A 17,345-nucleotide genomic window follows, 5' to 3' on the forward strand; every position below is an offset into this window, starting at 1 on the left:
TATTTTTTCATTAATTATTTTTCTAATTCATTATTAATTAAGTGAACATTACCAAAACAAATCTTCTCAATTTCACTTTAACAGGGCTATGCTTTTATTTTATTTTATTCAAATCATTATCTCCATGCAAGCACAGTTGAACTCGACACCCTATAAAACATTATTCTTGTTAAGTTCTGTGCTTAAGAAAAAATGTAGCTATAAGTAAAGTTGTACAAGAAATGTGACAAAAATATGAGCTTAAAGCTTGCAAAACCCATGTATACTGTAAATCCAATACTGTGCAATAGTCTTAGATACTCTATTTTAATAGATATTTATTTTATGACTTGGGTCAAGACTTTTTCCAATAACAAATAGTACCTTTCCAACCAAAAATTAACAAAATTGCATTGGCAGTAAAATAATGTCCAACATTTTAAATAAATATACCAACTTTTACACTAAAAACATAATGAAGTCTGCTAAGCTTGCATGCAAAGCAAAGAAGCAAGTATGACAATTAAAATGAGCAGAACTGTGGCTGATTCTCCAAGATGCTCAGTAAAACTTAACAGCTAATTTAATTATAAATCTGCAGAAAACTCCCAATCAGATTTAATTGCATATCTTTTATTGGAAGAAAGAGTTTATTTCTGAAGTAAATGCATATTTTTGTCATTGTTGTAGCTTTCATGTATATCAGGTAAGTTGTATTCCTTTTAGACATTTCTTGGTGTTGGTTTGATGCTTTAATTTGTTTTTTATATTCTAAAAATAAAGAGAACAGTATGAACTCATGGCTGTAGTCCAAAGAAAAACAACCTTTTAAATTGCCATTACTTGCTTGGCTAGAATGTCTCATCCATTTTTACTTTCAAGCTTTCTGTATCCTTCTGTCATGCCAAAGGTCAACCCCAATGAGGACCATTCAGCAAATGCAAACATAATAATTTTGAGCCTTACAAACAGAATAGGCTGAATGCGCATTCACTGTCAACCATTATTGATTGAATTGGTGCTGAAAGAAAGACTTGATGAACAAGAACAAAATAACTGTCTAATCCCTGCTTTGCTGGATTATGTGAAAAGACATTATGTGTCAAACGAAATGCAAAATTTGCTCAAATATCATCTTGTCAAAATGGTCATTGACTAGAATTGTCCATTACTATTCATGTCTGAACAGAGAGCTGAGCTTTAGTATGGTCACGTGTCTCTCACTGCCACTAGTGGGATAATTACCTATTTATTTTTTGCCCAGCCAACCTCTCTTTGTGTGTGTGTGTGTGTGTGAGGGAGAGAGAGAGAGAGAGAGAGAGAGAGAGAGAAAGCAAATATACCTTTTTCACAAAACCTGAAAAGCATCACAAGATAAGAAAAACTCTGTGTCAGTGGCAAGGGATGTTAAGAACATAATTAAGTGCTAAATGAAGAACATCAGCAGAGACAAACTGTACCCATTTCCAGTCCCTGTCACAAAGGCACACTGTAGGCACACTGAAGCTACCCTGAAAAAAAGGAATATGTGGTCAGTCAGATTTAAGAAAAATATTACATATACGTGTAGTTTGTATAAAAAATATTCTGTTTGTTAACAACACATGTTTTTGTTCTTTATGCTAAGCTTAGTTTGAACAAGTGTCTAATTACTAGATTGAATGCTGTGGAATAAGCATGATCAATTCATGTAGTTTTAACATAAACCAGTTACATCGTAAAATCTCACGAAGATGTTGGAGCAGATTAGAACTCTATCTATTGTATTAAATTCCATAATTAAAACATGCATGGTAGAATAGAGCAGTGGTAATGTGTCTGTTGCAAAACACCAGAGTTGTGCATTAGATTCTTACTTCAGGTGTGAGTTCAGGGTTTGACTTTATTCAGGGCTTAATGGGTATTGTTACAAAGCAGCTATATGGAAATCCAGAAAAATAGAAAATAAATGAAAAGATAAAAAATAAAAATGTAAAAGTTATCCCTAATGAGCAAGCCAGATGCAACAGTGGCAAAGAAAAACTCCATGAGAAGATGAGGATGAAAACTTGAGAGTAAGCAGACTCAAAAGACACCAGATTACAAATTATTTCTCTTCTATAACTGTGTATTATGGATATAAAACTATGCTCTAATTGCATTAACATGAACTCGTATATAAGATTTACTGTGCAGTTATATTTAAGTCTATTGTATCAACTTGATGTTATTAGCAGTTATCTTTTGGAGACTTGATGGAAATAGTTATAGTTATAGTGATATTAACAGCAGTTCTATTAGCTAAGGTCTAAAGTGAGGATTGGGTCATGCTCTTAAAAAATGAGAAGGTTAAAGTGTTTTTGCTTTGTCTCTCTGCAGGAATAAGGGGCAGATTTTGGATTAAGACCTTTAGGGGTACTAAGCTCTTAATAAATATGACGTTCAAACATGCAAAGCCCTAGCTGTTTGTTGATTGATTACTGCTAATTTCCCAAAAGTAAAACAAAAGGTGTTCTCTAAAACTAGAAAAAAAATATAACATGGTTTAATAAGTATTGAATATACATTTTCTAAGCTTTTATAATTTAACTAAAGAAAAAAAAAGAAAAAAGAAAACTTTTACTTTTATTCAGTCTCAATATTCTTTCTATATTGTTCTAGCTGTTAATTACCAGTGAAGATATTTGTCTCTCTGTAAGCTACTGTTATTAATGGAAGTAGCGAATGTTAGCTCGCTAGCAAGCCAGTCTCACGGTTATATCAGAGAACATACAGCTACTGGAATAATTTTATCTTTGTCTGCATCAGCTGCTGTTTAGGGACACTGGACACCATGGGCTTCCAATCTTGATCCCCCCTAAAAAGGGTCGAAATCCACTTATGATGGGACGCCTTAAAGGTTTTCATTTTAAACTATTTCCTCCCAGGTTGGTCATTTGCCAATTCGCACTCACATAACAGCTACCGACTGTGAAGTCTAACAAGTATTCCTCTGAGACGTGTGAAACCAATTGCGAAGGCTAACACGTGCTTCCTCCAAGACATGTGAAACCAGTCACTTCATCTTTTCCACTTGCTGCTCATGCAGCATTACAGGGCATCATAACACACTTCGAGGAAAGTGTTATTTGCCCTCTTCTGCATACTTGAGCTCACAGATGCTCATAATTGATCACTGTCACTCTGAATTACACAGTAATGGCATCTCACACACAAAGAATAGCAAATGTTGCACACTTAAACTCCCAGCTATAGACAGCTGTAGTATCATCATGATTCTCAACATCTCCTCAAAACATTTTTCTGGTGTGTCACTTGGGACTGTGTTTAAAGAGTTAATGTAAAGTATCCTTATTAAAGCTAGAACTATTCACTGTGCAAAAAAGTGTTTTTTTCTAAGAACATATTAAATTGGTAGGAGGCTCTGACTCCTCAATACCCCCACCCCCAGATTTGCTGAATGGTGGCTTTTAATTTTAATCAAAGGCTCAGTCATCACTCATTAGCTGGGGATCTAAGAACAAGCGTGTCCTCTGGCCTTTGGCCTTTGCTCCTTCCTTCAGGATTGAGACCCGAAGTCTCCTCCACAGGATGATGGCCGGCGGTGATTACATTCTGGAAATCTTTTTTTCAGTCTGTAGCCAGACTGCTCATCCATGACCAATCGATGGGAAAGGACACATAGACAGTGTGTGTGTGTGTGTGTGCATAAGTGCATATCAGAGAAGACCACTAGATTAATTTCTAATTCAGTCCATACACCCAGGCTCCTCTCTTCTTTTCTTGTGCTGCTGCCTTGATTACTGCGCAGAGAGAAGCAGGACTAAGCAATAGGGCTTTGTTACTCCAGTCTGTGCAGAAGTGTGCTCCAATAACAGTCTGTTCTGACTCAAGAGCTTCACTACAAACAACATAGTGAAGATCCAGTTATAGGGCTCCAGTACTGGGAAAGCTGTTCATTTCAGCTAAGAGCCTATATGTGTATGTTCATGTCTGCTTTCATTACATCTCAGTGCATTGTCCTCCAGAGAAAGAGGAAACAAGCTTTTGTAGTCACGCTTTGTGATCCAGTATTGCACAGCTGGTCATCAGAACACAGACAAACCTATCTCATAATTTTCAGGATTAGTATTTCATTTTCCAAAAAGCTTTGAATCCTGTATACAGGACACACTGTGAAATTTGTATGTTATAACAGGAAATTATGTTTTCAAGTAGATTACATCATGTATTTTCACTGTTATTGTTAGCTGAAGTAGAACACAAAACTAGCCTTAAAGTAACCAGCTGTAATCTTCTGCTGTCACTGTTATAACCTCTGGGGTTTGTTTACCAAACCAAATTGTGCAATTATTATTGCTGAATGTTATTATTATTTTTTACCATGTGTTCTTTGCATTGATCAACACATGCATCAAAAGCTTTATCCTGCTCATGGTTGTGGTGAATCTGAATCATGTCCTAACACTAGGTGCTACATGGGAATACACCTAGGATGTGATGCCAGTGATCCATGGAGATTAGCACAACAATGGGCAATTTAGTGTAATCAATCTGAACTATGTAACAAGCCATCTTTAATACTACTACTACACTAAAGTTATTCATTCATTTATCTTCTATAACTGCTTAATCTTACTGACAACCAATCTGGTACCTTGCCCGTTGGGTATGAAAAGGGAATTGACCCTGGTGAAGACACCAGTCCATTGCAAAATAAAACCAAAACAAAACAATATATACACATTCATTCAAATCTTGGGGAAATTTTAGTTGAGCCGGTCCTCCTACCAGCAAGTTTTTGGGAGTTGGGAGGAGCTGGAGAACCCAGAGGAAATCCACACGGACACAAGTAGGACCACAAAACATCCACACAGACAGTAACCGAAATTGGAGAAACTGGAGACCCTGGAGGAGTGGGATGGCAATGCTATGCTACTACATTTAATAATAACTATTATAACTATAATAACTACTGTCATTTCCTTACACTATACATATACCTGATCATACCAGGTAATCATATGGTTGGTTTAATAACAATATTAGTAACATGATGCATAAGACTGCAAGTGGGCTGATGTGTCAAATGTACAAAATTAATGAAATATGAAGATTTTGATTTAATGACTATGCTGGTGATAAGATAATTAAAGTGAAATTTCAGCTGCTATAGCTGCCAGTTGACTGGTGCCTTCCATTCAATCTTCCAGAAAACAGCAGGCAAAATGAAACCAAGCAATACCCACAACACATTATGCAGCTTCATGGCTCTACACAATAGTCTGTCAGTGCTGCCTTAAGGCAGCTGAATAACAATGTTCTCGTGTTAGCTAGTTGAGATCAGGAATACCTGATTCCGGTCCTGAAGGAGCAGAGTTCTGCACAGTTTCATGATTTTTCCACCCATGATTCATCGAACTGGTTAATGATTTAAGGTTTAATGTGTCAGAGAGCAGAGAAATCATAAAACTGCACTGGACTTCATGTTTATTTATATTAGACTGCTTTGGTTTCAGCAAAACAGGACTAATATCACTCCAGATGTCTGAAAAAGATTTGGCTTCATTTTCACAATATCGTAGTATATTTGCTCCTAGATGTGGAAAGACACAACTCTAGGTCTTGTTTAAATCCAGAATGTGCACAAGAGGATTTTGCATCAAGACTAGGCTTAACAAGGTCATATGTTATGTCTTTGTTCGGTTATTAATATCATGTGGTCATTAATTAATATATTTAAGCCACAAGATAAATTTTTTTAGATTTATTTGTTGGCCACGATATGTTACTTAAAATAAATGAGATATAGAGAAATCATCTGACTTTGGCCACAGAAACCTAAGCATGGATATGACTGACATTACACATTATTTTAATCTTGGAAATACATACAAAGATCACTTGCAGCATAAGATTTATTATACAAAGGGCCAAAGAGTTGTAGACATTTGACCGTCCACCCACATGTGGTTCTTCCCAAACATGAAAGCAAACAAATGTATAGAATGTCTTTGTATGCTGTAGCATTGCAGCTGTCCATTTTCTGAAAAAAAAAAGAAATCAAACCTGTTCCAACATGACAATGCCCCTGTGCATAAAGTGAGGTCCATGTAGACATGGTTTGTGAAGGTTCGCCTCAACAGAGCCCTAATCTCAACTCCTTCTGAACACCTCTGGGATGAATTGAAACACTGTCTGCAACACAGGAATCCTCTTCTGACAGCAGTGCCTGACCTCATTAATGCTCTTGTGGCTGAATGAGCAAATCCTAACAACCACACTTCAAAAATCTAATGGATTTCCCAGTATAGTGGAAGTAATTATAACAGTGAAGAGGGACTAAATATGGAATGGGACCCACAAACAATGCATATGGGTGTGATGGTCAGGTGTCCACAAACTTTTGGCCATGTAGTGTACCAGTAGCCTGTCAACTTAGACAAATTCTTGAAGTGAATAGAGTTTTTCATGTGTTTAGTAGCCAGATATAAATTATGGCATGGCCACAGTATATTACACAATATAACACAAGACATACATAACACAAGAAGTCAGAAGACTTTTAAGAAGCCTTGTTTGGAACAATAATCTTCTGTGAATTTCAGATTAAATTTATCTGCAAAAAGAAAGAACATTCCTGTTGAATTTAATTATTCATTTTTATACTGAAAAATGTATATTTCATCCCAATCGTAGAGGAGAAAATATGGAGATGAGACTGGTGAATATGATCCTAATCACTCAGAAGCCAGTAAGGCAGTGAACTGCACATTAAACATTGATGGAATCAAATGTATGCAAACACTTTACTTGTACGCTGTACTTGTACACAATTTCCACAGCATACTGATGAGGCAGACTACCTTCATTATGTTTCTGCAGAAATGACCACAAAGGTCATTTTCTCATGAATATTACAGAGCTATATCACTAATGTTTTCAACAGTAACATCTTACTTTATATGAATGTATTGGAGATTTTCAAATATCACAGTGTCGGCTTTTTTAATTTCTAAAAGCCTATTTTTTTTTTCCTTTTCATCATGTCTACGAAGCAACAGGTTCATTTGGTTTTGTATCACAGGGTTATTAATGTGAATTGAATTTAAATGTTAAATTCCTGATTCTGTAGTTTCTCTAGATGGCAGTATTAAGTCAAACATTTCTCGGAGAACCTGAATGCATGGTACAATTCACTGAAAAGTCTCTGAGTGTATGCTGAAGCATGTGCATGTGTGTGGGAGTGTGTCTGTGTGAAACACATTGATGTGTCACCTTGATTTTTTATTTATTTTTTTAAGTAAGACCAGCTGGCTTGGGAAATGTTGTCACTCACTGCATATTGAAAAAGTGACACTGTCGTAACATGTCATAGCTAAAACCACACAGGTAGTTAAGACTAAAGACTTCAGGGTATATTAAAATCTCTGTTCTCAATTTGTAAGAATTTGACATGCACGTTGATCTCCTGGAGCATGTCAATATTTACTTAGAGTAATAATCAGGCAGGCACCTGTGACGACAAAATATGACAAGCACCTGGTTACTGAATTTCTTGATAAATAGGTTTGCCAGCACTTTTCATCAGCTGTAAAATTGTGAAATATGCAGCTCATGCAGCTCCTGCGGTAGTGCAGGCACAATAGTATGGTTTCATTTATCACATGTGTGACAGTGAATCCAAACTCTTATATCACCTTGTTAATCCCTATAGAAGCACACACACACACACACACACACAGGGGTGGTGGACAGCAATGTCAACATGAACTAGTCAATCTCAAAGGATCTGCAGTTACAGGGCATATGGGGTAAAAGTGCAATTATTTTTCTTTTCAACCTGACTAAAGTGATTCATCTAACAAATAGCTATCATCTAAGCTCTTGATTAACAGTGTATCTCAGACCCTGGGGTGCATTATTTGCCCTTTTCCACTTAGTGGGAGTGCTACACTGAAATTCTGCATGCACTTCACTTAGAAACCCCACCAAAGCTCTCTTCTCATTTTGAATGCTGTTCCCCTGTAACAAGTGCAAAACCTGCTCTGCCAAAACAGAAATAATTATTGTGGGGAAGCACACATACTAAAGAATACAGCAATGGCACAAATATTCACTCGATGAGAAGTTAGCACATTTTCCATCTCTTACTATGTACAATTTGTCAGCCTCCTCTTCTTCATCCATTAGTGGGAGCGGACAACTGCTGACCTGATATTATTTGGGTGGTGGATAATTATCAGCATAGTATTGACACTGACATGGTAGGGTCACGGTAGTAAGTGTGTGTGGGACTAGTACAAGTGTATCAGACACATTACCTTAATATCAATCCTGGTATGAGAAACAGTCCATTAACAAAAATATCCAGGTTGCTTAACAACTGATACTGGAAAAGGGACAATAATATGACTGTAGCTGTGCAGCTGTGGTCTCTCATTGTACATTTACAAGTATTTATGGGGTTTAACATTCCTGGGAACTTTGCTGTACATCATAAAATAGTACAAGCACCCCCCCTACACACACACTCACCCTACACCCACACAAAATGCCACTACCATGTCAGTGTAACTGCTGAGATGCTGAGAATGATAAGTTGAGAATAATGCCTGGTACTGATGTTCTTATATCGGTCCATTTCCATTGAGGTGTGGGACTGACAAACTGTGCACAGTATCAACTAAGCCACAGTCAACACCTGTAACAGGCACATATATGTTGTACTTTCTGGTGAAAAAAATGAAAAAATGGCCAATACATGGTGTAATGACAATGTAGATACACCACGTAAAATGGCCACTGAGCATTTATTCACGTTACTTTTCCTAACAAAAAGAAAATGATTTTTTTTAATAAAAATTTTCCATAGTGATGATGGACAGAACATGTCATGTCTCAAGAAGAGAAAGGTGTGGTTGTATAAGTTCACTTGGCATGCAGACTAGAGGTGATGCTCTGCCTCTGTGATAACGCCAATCTAACACACCAGAAACTTGCAATGAGAAGGAGACTATATAAGCTTAAGTACACTACATGAGGAAGATTCAATTCACTGGCTAATAAAACATGCACAGAAGGTGGTGAAGAAAGCTGGGTGTGAAGTCAGTGGGGCAGCCCGGTGGCATGTTCACACATGTGCCGGTGGGCTTGTAGAAGTGTGGCAGAACCCAGAGGTTCAGTCTGAGCATCACTGCTATTGACAGGGCCAAAGACCTCCACTACAAGGGTAGAATAATTATTAGCACAAGGGCCTTGCATCATCAGATGTGCTTTTCTTTTTGTCTAGCTTAGATACTACTTAAACGCTAAAGGTTAACTGTCTAGAGTGAATGAAGTGCGAATGTATAGTGATACCTGACAGCTTATTTATACTTCTTACACAAGTATTTTCTGACATGATATTACACCACACAAAATGGTGTCTGATGAAGTCAAATGTACAAATAGAGAAAAGATTCTGTATTGAATGAATATATTGTAAGTCATATAATATTATGGCAGTGAGCTATGCAATTAGGCCACTTTGTGTCTATTTGTAGCTTTGTGTCAAAGGCACTGGCAGGCGGCAATAACCTATATAAAGTAGTTTGTGTCAAGGAAATGTAATTACTCTTTGAATTATGGGGAGGTTTTTTTTTCTTCTGCTGCAGTTCTAACAACACACTCAGCCTCATTTGCGCCAGCGAGTAAGACCGCACTGCTTTTAATTGCTGACCTTTAAGGAAAGTCCAATCATTTCTGGATACAACACTGACTGTGTGATGGACATTAGCACTCTATTACTATTAAATGTCCGAGCCACAACAAGACGTCTCCCTAAGACGTCTGTGAAGGCATTAGTGTAGTGAAATTACAGTTGAATCTCTGCAAAATGAAGGAAAAATAAAGCAATAAACTATGACCGATATGTATGCATACTATGAATTATAGGAGGAGCTCAAAGTGCAGCATGTTCTTTTACTATTGCTTTATATATCATAAAATGAGTGCAAAAAAGATAGCAATAGAAATATACAGAACAATGTAAGTGCAAGAGGAAGCATGTTTTCAAAGCAGAGCTCTGTTGCTAGCTCGGGGTGGAAAAATATAAAGAACAGTTGGTGGTTTCAGCCTGAAAGCCAGAGCTTTATAGAGGCTAGTACTGCAGATGCATAAGCTTCCCTGGAGCGTGTTGTGGGTTGTCCACTGTGTGGGCAGTCTTCAGTAGCCCTTGTGCTTTCAGTTCCAAAAACATGAACTTGACTTTGTGTCTTCCACATTTCATCTTATGGCCCTGTAGTCCCTGACCAGTAGCGATAAGGCACAGACAGTAAGCCATTAAAAACAATTTTATACTGTCAGCATGCCTCATCCACCATGTGGTGGGGTTCACATCTAACTCATCTAACACCTCAAATGCCGTATTATTGTTCACAAAGCATTTAATCAACAAAGTGAAAATGTATTTAAGGTAAGAGCATAATATTATCTTAGTGCATGGGGCACAGCACTGTAGAGGAGAACAGCTCCCTTTCCCGGAGGGTGCACTAGGGATAAGCAGCACTCATAAAGCCCTGATTAGCCTCTACAACCTGGAATCAGAATCAGGCCATGAGCTTTGGCGGCTTTGAGTTCCAAAACTTGCAGTGGCAATATTCTCAGAGGTTTGATAGTATATTATGCTCCCAGCTTGACTATTGTAGCATGTAGAGAATATTTACATAGACAACAAATAAAGAAAAGCAAACAAAGAAAAAAAAAGATCATAACAAATAAAAGTATCATGAATATAGGCAACTCTAACAAATATTTACTTTTATTTTATTATTTAGAAACAGTTATAAGATTATTAAACCTATTTTTAAGCCTAAATATTTGTAGATTCCTATCAAGCTTGAAATTGTCTAAATCTATTGACAGATTTTTTTTTTTTCAAGTGTTTATTTCTTGAAATAAGCTAAATAATTTGCCAGTAGAAACAGCCAATTCCTCAAGCTTGAAATTAATGTAAATATATCTCGAAATAGGCTTAATGGTCTTGTATTTGAGATATGATAATCTCATAATGAGAAATATTAACTGCTTTCCCTTTATTTAAGATATCTACACTTGTATTACATGTCCATATGCTGTCCAACATTTTCTACCACCCCACAGAGACTAGATCTTGAGGAAAGCTAGCTATGAACTTTAAGACATGAGCCAGACCGAGGAAAAAAAAAACAGAAAACAGAAGCTGTTAATATGTTATCACATGAACAAGACAAATGACCTGAGGCAATACATTGTTGTTTTTTAGAAAATTGTGAGGAAAATTACAAGGAGCATGCTAAGGCATTAACGCTATGAGAGTACCATTATAAAGATCTATGATGATTTATGCCATGAAGGCAAATACCCCCTAGAGTCCTAGACTCATTATGCAGTATGCTCAGGTTATTTTATATGTTTAATCCAACTAATCCACAGGGAAGATTTATCCTAAGATCACTTGACATCTGGGAATAACTTGATATCCAATGTTATGTGTGTCACTGACAGATATTCCCATCTCATTCTCTATTTATGGAAATGGATTTCATGATTCGCTCCCTACAATGATTCTGGATGAAATTTGTGGAGTTATATCTTCGCCATACTTCAGATGGTTTATACAAACCTACTGGGTAATAAAGGAAAAACCTTATTACCCTACTTATTTAACCCTGTGGATGTGTTTTGCTGGTCTACCCTTATCATTTATTTAGTGCTATAGATTGTTTGTCTATCAGTGAAAGTTACACACCGTTTTCTAGTCGTTTATAATAAACTCACAACTGTGTAGAAATGCCGATATTAAAAAAAAAGCCTAATCACAATCTACCAGTTGTTTTGAGCAGAAGCGTGGATTTGCACCTCACATAACAGCTGCTGATCAAAATGAATTGAGAAAGCAGGTCCATTCAACTCACCTGCAATTTGTAAAGCCTTGCTGAATTATGCAGAATTCCCAACAGCCATTTACTGATCACTATTCTTCCCAAACAACTAATCACTGAACACTGTTGTTCCCAATTAGCAATCACTAATCACCATCTTTTCAGATGACCAGTCACTGAACACTATGATTCCCAGCAACTAAACAGTGGACCCCATTGTTCCCAATTACCAATCACTGATCACCATTGTTTCACCAATGTTTCCAATGACCAATCACTAATTATCTTTCTTCCCGATGACCAATCACTGAACTTTGTTTACAACAACCAATAGCTCATAATTATTTGTATCATTGGGGCAATTATTTGATCTTCAAATTAAACTCTCTTTCTGGCTATTTTTTCAAGTAACAAAGGTGAGTTGTTCCCTCTGTAACCATTTTCCACCACCACTGCTGCTTCTTGTCTGTGCAAGGGGAAATTCATTTTGTAAATATGAAAATGCTTTCTACTGCCATCAACAAAGACTTCTTCATTCTTTAAGATGTAATGTCAAGTGCATTAAGCTGTACTGGTGTGGTTTGTTGGGCTGTAAAGTGCAAGATCTTAATTTATAATAAAGAGCTTTGCTTTCAGTTTGAGTCCAACCGTCAGTATGAAATAAAATTAAATCTCCATCGCTCGTTGCAGATCGTATTAAAATGGGGCTCTGTTTAGTTGTGCTATTCACTGCATCACTGTCACCGAGCACAGAGTCGGGGTTTGTTGTGTGCTTTTTCCATGCTTCTGTCTCGAGAGGCCACATCACTACAGCCGCTTGTGTCGCCGCAGTCTAATCTGTCTGTGAGTGTAATTCTTTGCCCAATCACTACCTTTCCGTCTCTCTCTCTCTCTCTCTCTCTCTGGTGTCGCGCGCGTTCTCGTGCAGTGCGCGCAGAGTCTAAGCGCGAGGAGTGTGTGAGTGTGTGAGGAAGGGCACGTTATACAGCGTTAAACACACGCACACACACACCACAAAAATTTTGCTCATCGCCTACAACCGGAGGGCTGCACTCGGACTTCAGTGGCGGTGAAGTGCGGCGGCGTTAGCCCTCACTCGGCCACCATGTCCCAGATGCTGCTCGCCGCTCTGCTCCTGTGCGGACTCGGGGATGTATTCTCACACGGCCACACGCCGAGAACAGCCGCTGCTGAGGGAGGTAAGACCGCAAGGCAAAGGGAGCGGTGTGTGTGTGTCTGGGTGCGTATGTGTGTGTGTGTGTGTTACGCACTATGATAAAAACTTAGACTGCCTCTTATGCGTGCCAACTACGCACTGGAGGCTAACAGGTTACCTGAGATGCTGCGATGCTGCAGTTTTTTTTTTTTTTTTGGATTAACTGTTTTAATCCCAGACTTTATCGATGCAGGATAAATAGTTGTATTTTATTTTAACCTGAATTAAAATAAAGGGAAAAAACTGTGAAACATGGATACTACAGTTCTGCGCGCAGATAACAGTAAGGACTCTCCGGTGGTTGCACTGCCAAAATCCCGGTGATGAATTTGCGCCTAGTGCTGAAGTCATTCTCACAGTGCTTATTTAGCTTCAGTCGGATTTCTATGTACGCATTGTAGAAATTGTGTGTATGAGGTTATTTGAACAGAAAACAGCAGGTTTGATCTGCGGAGCCTGAAGCCAAGCGCGAGCTCACACTGGGTTTTGGGCTGCCTGCGTCTCAGTGTGTGTGTGTGTGTGTGTGTGTGTAACAGCATGGCACATAAGTTTAAGGGCATGAATAGTCTTGTGCTAATTTTGAGGAAATATAGTCCTCTATCTGACAAATCATGCCGTAAGTTATGCTTTGGGTGATCAGAGTTGTCAGATTATTATATCTGACATCATTTGTCATCTAAAATCACCTTTGCAGACCCGGGAGCAGTCAGTGTCTATTACCTCGTTTAGTGATCGCCGAGCCTGCTCTCAACTTGTACCACTGGTCGTCTAGATTAACATCATTCGTCTTGGTCACTAAATCACTAACGATGCAGTAGTAATCACTGCACTGAAATTTGTTTTACAGTGCTCAGCAACAGCAAATAGCACACCATTATTCACTAACCTGATTATCTAAATACATGGAGTCCATGCAAAAAAAAGCCTGTATTGCACCTGTGTTTGCCTTGTATTTTAATGCCCAGTAGCTGCAGTTACTATACCCTCTTTGTAGATTATTAGCTAAAACACCAGTTAAGTGTAATTTAGCTTAATAAAAATCGACTTAATCAGCATGTATTCAAGAGAAAATTTGACATTTCTAAAAGCTGCATATTCATCATATCAGATGAACACCAAATGATTCATCAAATCAGATTAAAATGTCAGAAAACTCTCTTTAGAGATTAGCTGAATGGTCTACTTCTGAGATATCAAAAGTTTTACAACCTTTTTAAAGGCTCCCAGTTATTATCCTCCTGCACTCACATATCTGTGTTTTAAAAAACTATAATGTGGGTTGTCAGTGTCACCTCAGCTTCTTAGTAGTTACTGAGAGTTTTTGGTGAAAAAACACATTATCCATTTACCACAACCAGCCTCAGCCTTTTATGGACCATAATCAGATTGTAATTTGAGTTGTCTTTTCTTCACATTAGTTCACTATCACTGATAGAATGCATCACTGACAGTGTTATATGTGCCAAACCTAAAATGCAAGGCTTTTAAAACTGCTCAAAAGTACATTATTAGATTGTTTATTGAAAGATGACACTAGATGGCGTACTAAAGGTGTGGCAGTGAAAGGAAAAAAAATACATAGGGGTCTCAGTACAATGTTTTTCTGGTAACCATAGCGTGAAAGAGAGAGACAGAGATAGAGAGATGGATAGATAGATGTGTGTGTGTGTGTGTGTGTGTGTGGGGACTGAAGTAACTCCATTTATACAAATACATTTGCAGTAATAATTAATAGTTTTTAGGGTTTTTATACAGAAATCATGTTTGTTTTCCTGCACTGATTTTTACAATATCAATGACAGTTAGCTAGGTATCTCAGCTACTCATGGTTAGCTGTCTATAATAGCTGTCGGCATCCATCATCTCTGGCCTCACAAAGCTTGCCAGCTCGGTTGACTATCTGTAATCTTACATTCACACTAGCAAACAGCAGAGCAACAAGGGACTATTCACTTTACGTGAGCGACACACAGTCATGATTTCAGCAACCAGTGACTGCATGACAAGTGACATTCAAATCAATATATTTTTTCAATTCTATCCAAAACAGGTATAATATGGTAAAGTGACAAATGCACATGGTTGACTTAAATGATACTTTGGTCTAATCCTATGGTTCAGTGTCTTAATTCTGGTTATGGTTCAAGTCTCAATTTTGAATGCACAACTTTACTTGCAGCTAATTCTCATTTACCTTTTTATGCAAAAAAAAAGAACAAGAACAAGAACAACAACAAAACATTATAACCATGGATTAATCCTATTTAGTTATATATGTGCTCTCATTAAAAGTATATAGAGACGTTACAAAAAAAAGAAAGAATTAACATAGGTTGTTAGAGCCTCTGTTAGCTTCCTTTGCCAATCTGCCATTGGGGTTATTACTAAGCCAACATATAACATGTAATCAATCTATTTTCCTATGAATAGGGCTTTATCCAATTTAACTACTATCAACTAACAATCAACTAACTTGATTGACTAACCGCTGCTAGCTTACCACAGCAGTACCAAATGACCATATTGTCATGAACAATAGAATAAAATAAAGCTATGCTGAAATAAAGAATTGTTCCTTTTCTTCCTGAGTCTTTTTGTCCCCACTTCAGAAGGCTTTAGGCCGTTAACTGAAATCTCACGCAGTGCTAGCATTCTCTCAGTGCTGCTATTAGAAATCCTATGTGAATTAATTTTAAAACCCCTTATCAAATATATTTTTTTTAAATTGGAAACTTGTGGTGCAATCAAATGTATTTGATTTTATACTACCACTACTTATTATTATTATTATTATTACATGTTATTATTATTATTAGTAGTAGTAGGCGTATTAGTATTATCAATGGTAGCAGTTGTAGCATTAGCAGTTGTAGCATCAGCTGGCTTAGTTCACTTATTTATATCGTCAGTCCTGTATTTAGTTCAGTCTTAATAAATATTTGCCATTGAAGGCAGTAGTTAAGACTGGCCTGCTCTGATGGGTAGACATGGCTATTGAGCTTACACAAACCACAGCATCATTTTATCTGTTCTACTTTTTCTGTTCTTTATCTTGGTGTCACATGAGATATTGATCAGCTATAACAGACATCTCAAGGTTGCAGGAAACATATGCTCTATAAAGAGTACATGCCACAGCCCAAGAGGCAGTTTAAACACAATCATTTTATAAATGAAATTAGGTGGATGGACCCCAGAGCCTAATTAACCAAGATTATATTGAAGCATGCTGTGTTAGATTATTGTTCAAGTGTGAGTTATATGTGGTATTGGAGCCAAGTCAGTAAAAGCATAGACCACCTTTTATGCGAAGGGAATGATACCAGTGTTGTGTTATTGACTTTGCAGTGGATCACAGGGTATTCTTACACAATGTATGTGTCTTTTTTATCCTATACAGTTGCATTTTCCACTGGGGGGAATGGCTTCAGCATCAGTTTGAGAGAAAAGACGGTCAGCTAATGCATCCTTTGATGTGGTTAACGGTTAGAATTGTGCCTTTTTGAACTATCAGCCATAGACATTACTCCCAAACACAGAAGAACTTCCAGGCTAATATACATCATAGAAGAAAAAAAAAACTAGTAAGGAATGTTCCCCTCCTGTGAGTGAAAATGAAGAAGCTATATAACCTGAATCCCAGCTTTCGAGCATATCTCTGCACAGCTGGAGGTAACCTCTGGTTCAGGGAAGTTCCTTTAAAACTTGAAGCCTTCTTGAAAATCTCCCAAAATAGTGACATCTAATATCATGCATTTTTCAAAATCAGAAAGTACTTTTGGTGAGCATCCCAGGGTAGAATTCTCACATTTGTCAGTTGTTTAAAAAAACAGATGCAGTCAACTCCAGAATTATTGGCACCATTCAAGAGAATGGGAAAACATGAGAATAATAATAATAATAAAAAACTTAAGTATTAATATTATCATAAACTGTTGGAGAACCTAATTTGTTTTCATTATATTAAGAACTGATTGTTATAATACTACTACAAATACTATTACTACTACTACTACTACTACTACTACTACTACTACTAATAATAATAATAATAATGATAATAATAATAAAGGGTAACATGGTGACAGATTGGGTAGACTTGCTGCCTTATAGCTCCAGGGTCCCTGAAATAATCTGGAGCTTGGGTTACTGTCTGTGCAGAGATGATTTCTTCCATTATCCACATTTCCTCTGGGTTCTCTGGTTTACTCTCACCTTCCAAAAACATTGCAGTAGGTGGGATGGGTACACTAAATTGCCCTATATGT

General features: G+C 37.3%; 1 protein-coding gene across 5 annotated transcripts in view; it reads left to right on the forward strand.

The window, feature by feature from the left end:
- The first annotated feature begins 12,806 nt into the window (after positions 1-12,806).
- Positions 12,807-17,345, forward strand: part of lrp1bb (low density lipoprotein receptor-related protein 1Bb) — a 271,908-nt gene continuing 267,369 nt past the window's right edge. For all 5 annotated transcript variants that reach the window (XM_058392915.1, XM_058392917.1, XM_058392919.1 and 2 more), the window contains exon 1: positions 12,807-13,060. In XM_058392915.1, coding sequence (XP_058248898.1) covers positions 12,967-13,060 — 94 coding nt within the window. In that variant the 5' untranslated portion in view covers positions 12,807-12,966. The remainder of the gene's footprint in view (positions 13,061-17,345) is intronic.

Source organism: Hemibagrus wyckioides, linkage group LG06 (genome assembly GCF_019097595.1).
Source record: "Hemibagrus wyckioides isolate EC202008001 linkage group LG06, SWU_Hwy_1.0, whole genome shotgun sequence".
NCBI classification, from domain to species: domain Eukaryota; kingdom Metazoa; phylum Chordata; class Actinopteri; order Siluriformes; family Bagridae; genus Hemibagrus; species Hemibagrus wyckioides.